Consider the following 13,336-nt stretch of genomic DNA (forward strand, 5'->3'; position numbering starts at 1 on the left):
ATACCTACCTTTGAGAATCTGCTTCTCAGATTTTATCAAGTGTTGGGCATGCACCTATGTGTCTGGGAACAGGCACAGGACAGGGGGATTTCATTCAGACTGAAGAAAGTATGAGATAGCTAATGCCACAGTATACTTACCCTGAGCACCCTTCAGTTGTTAGGAGTTTACATTTCCAATACAGTCTGCAAAGTAGAGAAACAGCAATAATACTGTGTTTTTCCTTTTTGCTTGGGGAACTTTGCCAATAAATAAGCAGTAGCAAAAGACCTTGGTGATGCTTTAAGTCAAGCAATGATCTTACCTACTGTTCATTTGAAAGTTTTGTTTTAGATAAACAGGTAAGGTATTTAAAAAGTCACCATTTAATAACCATATACCAAAACGACTATTGGGGAATGGACAGATTACTTCTTGTGAGGAGTGTACAGTGTCCACAAAATATTTAGCTTATCATTTTGCAAACCAGGATCTTACGAAAAATATGCCTTTTAAAATTGTGGTTTGAAGCTTTGTGGTAGGCATTATTGTGGATAAATAAGTATGGAACTCAGAATCATCATTTTGGGGTTGGAAATATATTCATGCACAAGTAAATATGATTTAGGATAATAAAAATATTTTGAATATTTCTAGAAACAACATATAGTTGAACGGTAAAGGAAAAATGCACATTTTGGGATCTGCTTCGAGTCAGCAAGCATACAGTCTGTTTTTGTTTGTTTGGTGCTACAAACCTGGAAGCCTGTTTACATATCTTAGGCCAAAAAAGACTCTTTGATCATATTGCCACACATCTTGATGTTTTATTCTATTACTCTTGAATTGTGCTGTATGACTTGCTGAAAAAATATTATCTTGATTTGTAGACACCCGTCTACAAGTACACATATATGTATACATATATACATATGTATATAGAGACATAAAATTGTAATTAAAAGTAGTAAATTCTCCTGTTATTGATGTGTTCTTCAGATCATTGTGAGTGACTCAGAAATGGAAACAGTATAACACTGGTCAGTTCAGTATAACTTCAGTCAATGCAGTACTTATCCACAGTTGGTCAAGGGGTAACTAAATAAGATCAGACATCAGATTCATAAACCGAACCAAATAAAAACAAAAAGACCCCCCTCCATAGGTCCCTCTAGCATCCCTATTCTAATCTGACAGTTGCAGATGTTGGGGCTGGCGGGGAGGTGAGTGTAAAAGAAGCAAAAATCACAGTGGTCAGACCTGCACGCTCTCTCAAAACAGCATCTTTTATTGCCTCTGAGATAAAGTACTTGGGTAGACAAACTGTTGGTCTCCCCTGCTAGAATATTTCTTATATGCTTACTAGCCTAGAGCTGAGCCCAGATCAATTAGCTCTGTGGAGGGTAAGGGACAATTCATCCATATGACAAACTCATGTTTCCAGGGCCAGAGCTTTTATTCCTGCCTATCTCTGTGCAGATCTTTTGGAACTGCAGCACAGTTTGAGTGCCTCTGAAACAGCAAGAGATATCACACACAGAGACAGATTTCACTCAGAAGTTTCTGGTGAGAGAAAAACCAATTCTTATTGTGAGGCCTTTAAAATAATGATGGATTTACCAGTTGTTCCAGGGATTGATTAAAATGACAGTGCTTGAAGTTATGATGTGATAATTTCTGACCTGTGGATATAACTGATGACTTATAGTAACTTCCTGTAAACCTCTATCTCATTTTATGGAACAGCCAAATGACAGGGTATGGCAAACCATAAAAGAAGCGTTTGTTTCTTTTCATCGGGCTGAAAACCTGCAACTCAGCTGTTGATCTGGAGAACAGAGAGAGAAGAGCAAACAAAGAAATTCTATGTGCTCTGAAATCCAATTCTTTGTGCAGAAGAAAGACTGCAACCACTTCTCCAGATTTGTCTACAACCTAGCATATAGGGCACAGGAAATGTAGAAAGTATGCATAGGAAGGAGGCACTTGAGCAAACAGCTCTGGTTTCCAGGACAGCCTCCTAGGTATGGGGAGATGTAGGTGGAGGGAATTATTTTCCCTGTATTGTGTTTGTCTCAACAGAACCAAAAGACTAAGAATTCTGCTGAACCTTGCCTGAATTAAAACCAGATTTACCCTTACCTACTAAGTCAAAATCAGCACCTGCAGCTGATGTCAGCAGTGTTTTTCACAATGTCATTCTCTAGAGAATTTGTAACAATAGGCAGCTGAACACAAGAACCAGATGCTGGAAAACAGGAGATAAGAAAAGTAAATGTCATTTGCCTTGTTTAATATACAGTCACTTAGGTTACCATCACACACTGAGTTTGGTTGTTTAATTAAGTTTGTGCTGATGTCACAAATTCAAGTCAGGTAAACACATTGCCATTTAGCACATACATAAAACTTTTGATTAAACACACATAAATAGAAAATTAAAGCAATGCAGATAGTGCTACTGCAATCCACATTGAAGAACTACTGCAGTTATTAAGATATCTTTAGCGTTTTTAATTAGTTCAAATGCTAATCAAGGAGAATACTGGCAGAGCTGCTGGTGGTGCTCTATCCTAGCTGCTGTAAATCTCACAAAGGTCTGAAATCATACAGTGGGGACACCGGTTGATATCTTACCTGCCACTAGCACTCGATGTGTTTTCTGTGAGATTTTAGGGATGGCTAGGATGCCACAAGCTCTTATTTCAAGCTCATTTCTTTCAATTTTTATATGAATTAATTTTGTTCTAGGTAATACTCATCCATCCTCCTTTGCAAATACTATCTTCTTTCCCATCTCTATATGCATAACCTTATTTACTTGGAGTAAGCTTAGAGTGATAATTACAGTCAAGTTTCCTGGGGTCAAATCAATTTATGATTTAATACATATTGGGCAGACTTGGAAAACTCAATCCTTTTCTATGCCACAGCTTCAGAATAAATAGCATAGTACAATCACCATATATGAAAATAAATTTGATGTAAATAGGCACATGGATTTGTAAATGTGACATACACATGAACTTGTGTTTTCCTGTATTATGCATGTAAAGTTCCTAGGCTTTAGCTAGAAACTGTGATGAAAAGAAATTTGAGGAATCCTAAAAGTACAGAAATTACGTTTTCTCCTGTTACTTGGGAATAGCTCATGCTTTCCTTTTCCTTCCCAGTCCTTACTATTTATGCTTATTGCTTTTATATTTAGGAAGATATAAGCACATTTGAAAGAATCATACTAAATCTGACAGTTAATGACATTGTCAATGATCGTTTATGCCATGTACAGTCTATCACGGTTTCCTTATACATTTCCCAGAGTCAGTAGGTTGGGATATATTACAGGTAAACCCCAACATTTTATAACTGTCAAACTACTATTATAATGCTTCATTATGTTAAATTTATGAAAAGTTTTTTCAATCTGAAGTTATACATGGTTTGAGACTTTTGCCTTAAGCAATAAAGAAAGCAATGTTATGGAAGGTAAACTCAAGGAAAAGACTTTGTAGTGAAGGCAAAGTTGTGACTAGCATGTGGAAAACACCTTAACTGTACCACGACCCAAGAGGCTGAATATACAGCATTTGAGGGGGGTGGGTGACAAAGTTTTCCATCTGAAGCATAAATTGCACATGAAACATAAAAAGAACATAGATGTGTTCGAATAGCTGCATTATGCTTCAGCAAAACCTTAAATAGAAATATATTTAGTGTAAAAAGACAGCCCCAATGTAACTCTTGGTTCAGCTTTCATTTTCACAGGGGATAAAAAATAATCTGTGTCTTTTGTAGCTTCCAGTTTCTCCTGCTGACTTGTAATGCCTCAAACCAAAATAACTAGCACCATTTACACTTTATGTTTTAATGTTATGCCCTCAGCAACTGGCAGAAAAGAATCCCAGCAAGCAAACCCTAATGTCCTCCTTCAAGAAAGACCTTTGAATTGCACATATTAAAACAAAACCCTATTCCAGCCAAAATTAGCAGAGATTTTGTAACAGGGTACTGCTCTAAACATCTAAAATACGTATACAGGCATCAACAAACGTAAGATTTACCATTAGCATTTTCAGTGTTTTGTGTAAATATAAACGCAATCTAACTTTAGTGGTGAAGATGGAAAGAAATAACAGAGAAGATTGCAGTAGCCACCTTAGAAATTGATTTATGCAACTATAATATGAAAGAGGAATTAAGCCATTTAGATTAGCATAGCGAATTTACAGACACTATGAAAATACCTTCACAATACTACAGGATGAATTTAAAAAATACTGTAAGGACATTAAAATTCTCTAATGTAATTTGTAGGACTTTTGCTCAAAGAACTTCCTTTCTTCTACTTATACACAACAGTAACTAGCAAGTAAGGATGAACACCCAAGTGCAAGTACTGCACAATATAAAGGGCAATGTTTTTGACAGTGAACACAGGAAGAAAGGTATCACACCATAGCTATACCTGACCTGTGGGACCCAGAACCACTTCTCCATGCCAAGAAAAGACTCAGTTTTGCATCTTGCTCCCATTCTTCCCTGTCAAGGTTTGAGGAGAGCAAATAAAAATAGATGAGACAGATTAAAACCTTTGTTCTTTATAATGTGTGACCAGGATTTTAGAGAGTTTAGAGTTTCAGGTGTTTGAGCCTGGGCCTGGGCATGCCCATGAATTCACTTGTTCTCCAGGTCATATATTAATAATGCCTATCTGATAAGTTTATGACACAACTTAAAAAATAAATAAATATCTGACTATAGAAGTCTGTATTTGTGGCCTTTGTCCCCACCATGTGCATCTGCATTCTAATGGTGATTGCAGCTCCATACAATCCAGCACCCTGGACATACTCTTGAAGAGGCTTGCTTGTGTTCTGGCAGCAGTTTCACCACAACAATATGGAAATCAGCATCGTCTTCCTCTCCCACTAACATATGTACCAATTTAGTGACACTGAAAAGAGATAATTTGACCCCACCCCAACATATCTTCACTTAAAAAGGAAGGAAAGAGCATTGTTCACACTTTATACAAGGTATTTACAGGCAAATAGGGGCTGAGATAGGATGGCTATGGGATATCAGGATTCCTCCCTGGAAACAACTGTGTGGGTGGAGGCAAGTGGAGGCAAGAAATCTGTAATAGCTCTTTTTCTATACTGTGATACAGAGGCATATTTTAAACCAAGTTGTAAGCATTAGTACAGTACCTACTACAAAGTAAACATCAATCTACCTTCTCCTTGACGTGTCTTCATCCTTCCTTCCCCCTTATCCCCCTCCACAAGAGACATCATACCTCTTTTCTGGATTTAGGTAACCAAATAAATGTTTTCACTGTATTTATTCCTAACAATCTTGCTAGTCTTAAGTAGCTCATCTTGCTCTTTTTTTCCCCCTTGCTTCTGCAAGAATAGTTGTATAGAAAGGAATTGCAAATAAAAGGAACTCTAAATGAAATCTGGCAATTTCTTGCTTCTAAATGGAGAAAATTCATTCATATGTCTATATAATTTTTTAACTGTGTCCATTGATTTTCCCTGCTTCTATTGATTATATGTCTGCTTAACCTGAAAAGAGTTACTCTTAATTACAAAGAGTGGGGAACCAGATCACCTGCACAGTTTTCAGGAAATTTAGTTAATTAAAGCTGAACTCAGAAGAAAAAGTCGAACACTTTTAAACATGGGCCTTAGAGGAACTGTTTTCTAAGGTAAATTTTTTCCAATTTTTCCTTCATATTTCGCATTCTATACCAATCCCTGAACTTGATAATTTATGAGATATATTTTCCCTCCAAAGAATGCTGATACCGTCTCCACTGTGTATAATAATAGCACTTTTGAGAGAAGCTATGGATTAGACTTGGACATACTAAGAATGCATATTCAAATAATACGATATATATTGAGTGCCACATGAGGGTGAAGCATAAGGTAAAGGAGCAGGGTACTTAATTTAGAGGAAATAGAATTATGCTGGAGAACTCTGAGATAATTTGTTGTTTGCCTACTCACTTACTTATTGGAAATTGCAGTAACAGGGACCCATGTAAATTTATGTCAAGATTTCTTTTCAGAACATCAAGGTCTCAATTATCACATCACATAAAAATTCAGTTTCACAGAACTGGATATAAAGGCTGATTAGAGATGCACACTTTTCCTATGTAAATACAGAAAAAAGATTGAGAGAGCATTTATAAGTATGACCATATTTATAAGGCATACATTGTTACAGAAATAGCTAATTATCACTCCCATAACCATTACCAATGTCTTCTCTGATGATCCTCAGGAAAAGTTGCGTTGTGAATGTGTATAGAAGACTATAGAAAAAGAAATGTGTGCAAAAGAATATTAAGAAATCAAGATACCAAGCAGTGCATCTTCTAAGTTATGTCTTCATTCCAACGTGTTTCAGATGAATTGATACTAGGTATTCAATGGAATAAGGATGACATTCTTTATCAGTGTGGCCACTATATACTGAGTAACTTATTATCTGATATGGGAGGGAGGTTTGTTTGTTTGTTTGCTTACTTTTATCAAAGTATTTCATGGCTGTCCTCTGACCTGCCAGCTCTTCACAGAAATTACAGAACAATTTTTGATATGTGAAAGGATACATTTGACAGGTTCATTTTCCACCCATATAGAGGTTTTGCTTGCTAACCTACCCCACCACAAATAGAGACAAAGGATCACGTAGAGTAAAACAAACGAAATATTTCAACAGGAATGACTTTCTGCTGACAGTAAATGGTGGCCCTCCCTGTACCTGCTGAATCTGTAAAATGTAGAGGGAAATCACAGCAGTCAAAGATTACCTTGGATCAAATGTATGAATACTATTTTCCCAGTTTGAATATCTGAGCCTCCTTCACACACATGAAGTTTCCTAATTTAAACCAAAACAAAACAGTTTACTAATTAAAATTTCTAGGATGTAGAAAAAAATTGTACTCCTGTTCCTTGGTGTTTGTGAATAAAGGCCATGATATTTTGTAAACTCATAACACACCACATGTTTGCATGTGATTTTCTTTAGGTAATTTTCTGTAGGCTCTTTGTAGAACAATTAAAATTTCAAAAGATGAAATCATCATTTACATTATAAATTCAAAATATCTAAGCAGTTTATGGAAGATTACCAGTCATAGAGAAACACAATATAGGTTGATCAAAATTAAATTGCAGTTTCTTTATACAAATGTGTATGTTCCTATATTCATCTGTTTCGCATAAACATCTACAATCTTATGGGGAGTTACTGTGTCTCATAAATTAAAAGCATTTTTCCTAATCATATAACTCCAATATAGCGAGAGAATGGTTTGATTGTTCTTTTTTACACAACTAGTATCCTGTTTCTGTAAGATGCTGAATAATGTTTTGCTTTATTTATTTATTCTTGAATACAAAAAGGTCTCATTTTTTCACAAACTGTTGTTGCAAAATTACTTCCCAGATTAATGAAGGTTCCTTGAATACAAAGTGCAAAACAAAACATACATAGGAATTAGAAATTGTTACAGTTCAAATAAGTGGTAGTTTGCAACTGTACTTCAAGTGATCTTCTTATAGTAAATTGGCAATAGGAGGTGAAACTCTTCATATTTAGGAAATGACATTCTATTCCCATATTTATCATGCTTTAAAACTCTGTTTATCATTTGATAGAAACATGAGATAAGTAGGAAGCTTAAAATGCCTGTAACAGTTTGAGTTACCTTACATCTTTGGAGATGGTTTGACCAAACAGATAGAATAAATTAACCTGTTGTTCAAGGATCTATGTATAGTTGAGGAGCAGGGTAAGGGAATGGCAACAGACAGATGTGATTTTTTTTCCAGAACCACCCATTAGCACAAAAAAGATCATTGCTCCCACTACTTGTTCATCATCACCCCATTTCAAGACCCCATTATCAACCCTGGATTACCAGCAGAGCTGCTCTTATGAGCAATCAAAATAAGGTTGGCAAGCTAACATTTACATTCACAGCCCAGATCTCTGCTACACTTCTGCATCTGCCTTCTTTTAGTATATAGGACCTTTTTTCAGCAGATGACCAGCTCTCCAAATTTAGAAAGAGTTTGCAGGAATAAAAAATTTCAAATAGCAAAATTTGCAGCCTTTGCAAGTAAAGGGCAAACTTTAATTCAGTTTAGTGTCTGACAGATTCTATAGGTAGCAGAACTGCCTGGGAAAAGAATTTAGCAGGTCTTCAAATATGAACTACATTACCACCACACTTTCAACTAAAATTATATTAAAATAACATTCCAGATATAACTTCCAATAAATGCAAATTATGTACTTATTATTTCCGATAAATTTTCATGTATACAATATTTTCCTACTTAAACTAAGATATTTTTTCTGTTCTAAATCAAGACAAACAATATAAAAATTTAATTCTACCCCTATCCCCTTCTTTTTATTATTTTCCATTTCAGAACTGTGTAGTATTTTGTTTCAGTAATGTCTACTTTTTTTTAAAGTGGGAAACTTCCAGTGTCTCTGGACATGTTCCATTCTTCCCATGCATAGCAGTCCTGATGATTAAAAACCAGGGCTCCTGTAAGTCTCTTCCTTTGCAGTCTGCCAGGCAGGTGGATGGAGATAATACCTTTAGGCCAGAGTCCAGTTTAATTCATATAATAATAAGCAAGTTAAATAAGTGTTGGAGTATATACACATGCAGGAAAAATACAAAAGCCCTAGGGAAACTGATGGAAATTACTTCAAAAATACAAGAACTTCATAAATACAGGCAGAATGTGCAGCTACTCAACATCTGAGAATTTACATTTCTAATGTAAGCAGTTACATGACTAATGTTGGTACTATAAACAGTTTAACAAATTACTGATTATTCAGTGACAACTTATTATGTGAGAATCGAGTACTTCCTTGTATTGTGTTGAGAATATTAGCTTCACGGAGACTCCAACCTCCCTAATGCCTTATGTTAAGTGATTTCACTTCTCCTGACACGTGGGATTAATCCCTCACTGAGTTTCCAGACATGGCTCTTGCCCTGGCTACTCCCCCGGCTGGATGGCTGAGGATGTTAAGGGGGCAAGTAACAACACAGGACATTGTAACAGGTATTTGACGTTTTAAAGACTCAAAAAGAAGCTGGCCTGTCTTCATGAGAAAACTGGGCTCAGGTGCTAGTCATTAGTCCTGAGATCTGATTCTCATTAAGCATATTTCAAAAACCTACTACCTCAAATAAAAAGGATAAAGCTATATTTATTTCACAAGATGAGGAATATTCTCCACAAGAATGAACGTGTGCTGTTTTGCAGGGATAGGAAATTGTCCTGTGTGGCACAAGCCAGGATCATCTGACTAAAAGAAATACACTGTATTTTGTACTCGACATACAAAAAAAGTCTGTTTTTTTTCCTGAAATGAAGAATCAAATATGTAAACAAGATTCAAATATTTTGAATGAACTTTGTATATTGATTACACATTTCTCCGTATTCTGTGTCAAAATACCCATACAATATTTAAATTTATTTTCTCTGTATTACCTGTAGAGTTGGCAAGTTACAAGGATTTTTTTTTGGGTGCTGTGTGCATGTTGCATATAATTCTTTCAAACCATTGTATAGAATCCTTAAGATTTTTCACAGATATTACAGATATGCACTGAATGCGTTAGGTGCTAAAACTCTTTGGACAATTATCTAATCCAGTTAATCCTCTTCTAGAGTCAGAAGACTGTAACAATAATCAGATTGCATTGGGTGACTAGTGTTAGGCTACAGTGTTAAACTAGAGAAAAAATCAAAGTGAAGGAATTTAAGAAAATCCACCACAACCCGGCTTCATACAAATGGAGTAATAAAAAGATGCAATGGCTCAGCTATGAAATATGGACATAAATACTGGAATACAGAAACAAGGAAACAAGGAAAGTGGCAGCATATAATAACTTGTCTGGCCATAGTGTCCATCTAGAGTAATACCTTTACTGATACTGAATAATATTTTCTCAGGTGGATGTCATACTATATTTTTCTACTCTGAGAAATAAAAAAAAAAATGCTGGGATAAGATTATTTCTGTCCCCATTTAAAAACCACTCAGGTCAGTGATCTGTGGCCAGATGTGACTGTAAGCATATATCTGAAGAATATATACTACAGATGCTCATAAAAAAGGTACTGTGGGTCCCTGTAAATGAAATTAGAGGAATAAACTTCTGAAAAAGAGTGCTATGTGAGAATTCCTAGTGGCTGGGTTAGCTTCAATGGCTTGCTTCGACTTTGGTATTAGGTTCTTTTTCATAATGGTGCTATAAGGCAAATTAATCAGTGCCTAAGTTCACAGGGACAGAGTTTTGAACACTCATGAAGAGATGTAGTAGGAAAAGGACTGTTAAACACCACGCAATGCTTTGAAAATTTACCTCCTGGTGTTCTTGAAAATTATTTCTCCTGTGTAAAGAGGACTAGAAGGAAGTAAGTAATTAACTGACTTAAGATGTTCCTAAAGAAATAAAATAAAAAAAGGGGAAAAAAAGAATATAACTAGAAACACAAATTGGTTAAATCAGAACATTTGTAGGTGAGTTTGGGAAGTTCAGAAGCTATAATCCTTAAAACCCATTTCTTCTATGTTTTTACAAGGTAACTGGTTACCTTACCATCAATCAAGAAATGGAAAGACAAGTATTTTTTTGCAAATAGAAACTTGGGGATTCTAGACCCATCATCTTCAAAAAGGAGACTTCTGGTGATTTCTGGACAGGTTATTCAAAGAGATGTCTTTTCTTGGTTTAAGTTAGTCATTTTAAGCACTACTCCAATATTTTCTACCTTGCCCTGTGTCCTTATGAGTTTTATTAAAGCTATTTTTTGTATATCACTAAGTCTCAAACTTGCAATTTATTTTACCAACAGTGAAACAGAAGATAACCACAACTGACCTCAATGATAGTCAAGATTGTACAGACTTACTCATATATGCTGAATGATTTGGTCTGTAATTACAATGCATGTATTTATAAAATTCTTCTTTTCTACCTCCCTGAAGCTACACACTGACCAAGATAAAGGAGATGGAAATTTAAAATACATATTAACAGGAGATGGGGCTGGCAGTCTGTTCATTATAGATGAAAATACAGGAGATATTCATGCTGCAAAGAAATTGGACAGAGAAGAAAAGTCCCTGTATGTGCTACGTGCCAAGGCTATAGACAGAAAAACAGGAAGACAAGTGGAGCCAGAGTCTGAATTTATCATTAAAATCCACGATATCAATGACAATGAGCCAAAATTCACCAAGGACATGTACATCGCCAGTATTCCGGAGATGTCTGGAGTTGGTAGGTAAAAACTTATCCTTACATAAAATATAAAAGGGTTTGAGTTGATGTGAACATATTTTATTACTTGAGGCACTTAATACTAGCTTCTGTGAATATCCATGGAACAATTTTTCTTGCAAGTAATGTATCATAAATGATTGGTTTCTGCTTTTATTTATTTCTTTCATCTTCATCCACTTTTTAATCCTTTTTCCACGCTACAAGCTACTCATTACTCTTTTAAGCCCACTGGAACCATCAAGGAATGTTGCATATATGCTTGTCTTACCAGTTACTACATAGTTTTGCCACAGCTAAGATTATCACTTGCATAAAATGTATCCTCTTTGTATGTGTAAAGTCTAATTTACCAAACATTTCTGTACCTTTAGAAACAAATTTTAAGCACATAAGTATGTAAAACAATTAATGTATCAAAATGATGCAAAATATGTTCTTATAAATACCTAAATATTTACTTGATGTGGTGTTTGTTTTGATTTATTTTGGGTTTTTTAATTATGTTTTCTCTTTGGTATCAATATTAGTAGTTTTTGCTGTTGAGTTTTTTTTTTTTTAAATTTGGACTTGTGTGATTGTTTGGGTTTTTTTTTTTTTTTAAGATACCAAACATGTGAATCCCTTCTCCAAAGAAATAACTCCTTCTGTTTAAAAAATATTTTTCTTCATGGACAAAAACTTACAGCTAGTCACAAGTGCTGCACTGAAAAGTAAAAATGTTAAATGACAGTAGAAGAAAGGTGAGAAATATAGCATCAAAGGAAATTAATTCTCTGACTTTTGTTCAAATAATATAAAAAGATAGACAATATTCACCAGCACACATTCATCAGAAGTTGTCATGATTACCTAAGTGCTCCATTCTTTTACAGCAGAGTCTCTCTAATGAGTAAGCATACAATACATAGGCTATGGGAAACAACCGACAGCTAAATTCTCAGAAGTTATTTACATTAGGAATTACTGTAATGGTTTGCAAAATCAGCTTTGGATGATGGAGAGACAATAAGACACTAATCAACATTTGTGATTAATCTGTATCTTTGCAAAATAATTTCCAGAAGCTAATAATTCTCTCTGAGAGCACTGGCAGAGATATAGCAAAGGAAGACTATTTTATAACTCTCTTTTATAATCACAACAAGGGAATACCTACATTACTAGGTATAATGCAAAGAGTCCAAGAATTGTTCTTTTAAAGATACCTGGAAAATAGAGAAATCCTTTCCATTCCAAATTTACTTTGCTGATAATCTGTGAAGGAGAAATGCTGGCAGTGCACATGTCGTATTTAATTTGAAATATATATTTTAAGGAAGGAACTCTGTAGGAATAGATAGGATAAAAAGTGTGATGTCCCTGTTTAACCTTATCACTTAGTCCAACTTCATTAGAGTCAATGGAGAAGTATGAACAGAAGAGAACAGAATAACATCCAGTCGTTTGGCACTGCTTGTGAAATTTTAAGTCTCTGAAATGTCTATATTTGATGAGGATAGTGTAAATACCTCTTTAAGCTGAAAAAGTGTCAATAAAAGACCCAAGTAAAGGGGAGGTTTACTGTGAAGAAAGAATTAGAGGAAAAGGATTTAAATAGTAAAAAAAGCCCCTTAACTACCAATATGAAGACAAAAAAAAAAAAAGGGATCTGAATTACTCTTTTCTTTGTTTAGTTGACATTTCTATGTGGGGATATAAAAACTATGCTGGAATGGCAATTCTTAGCATTGAATTTGAGTAAAAGTAGTTTCGTAATTACTTGAGGTAGCAGAGCATAAGAACCTAAATCCAAATCAGTCCATTCAAGAAGCAGAAATTCTGTATTTCTGAAGTGAGTAATAAGAATGTTAATTCAACACTCAGGATGTACAGATAGGCAAATAAGGGATAACCAAATATATTTTTTCTTGGAGTTCCTTTGTCCCATTCCTCAGATAAGGAAGCAGATGCCATAACTGGAGGAAGTAACTTAGGAGTGAAAAGGTGAGATACTTGCCATAA

The 13,336-nt window shown here is 35.1% G+C and overlaps 1 protein-coding gene across 1 annotated transcript in view; it reads left to right on the forward strand.

The window, feature by feature from the left end:
* The window catches only part of CDH9 (cadherin 9), a gene marked incomplete at its 5' end in the record, with an annotated part of 68,002 nt that overhangs the window by 12,678 nt on the left and 41,988 nt on the right, over positions 1-13,336 (forward strand). The window contains one exon of the mRNA XM_080377771.1: positions 11,038-11,332. Within this exon, the coding sequence (XP_080233897.1) occupies positions 11,038-11,332 (295 nt within the window). The remainder of the gene's footprint in view (positions 1-11,037; positions 11,333-13,336) is intronic.

Source organism: Falco punctatus (assembly GCF_963210335.1).
Source record: "Falco punctatus genome assembly, chromosome: 3".
NCBI lineage: Eukaryota > Metazoa > Chordata > Aves > Falconiformes > Falconidae > Falco > Falco punctatus.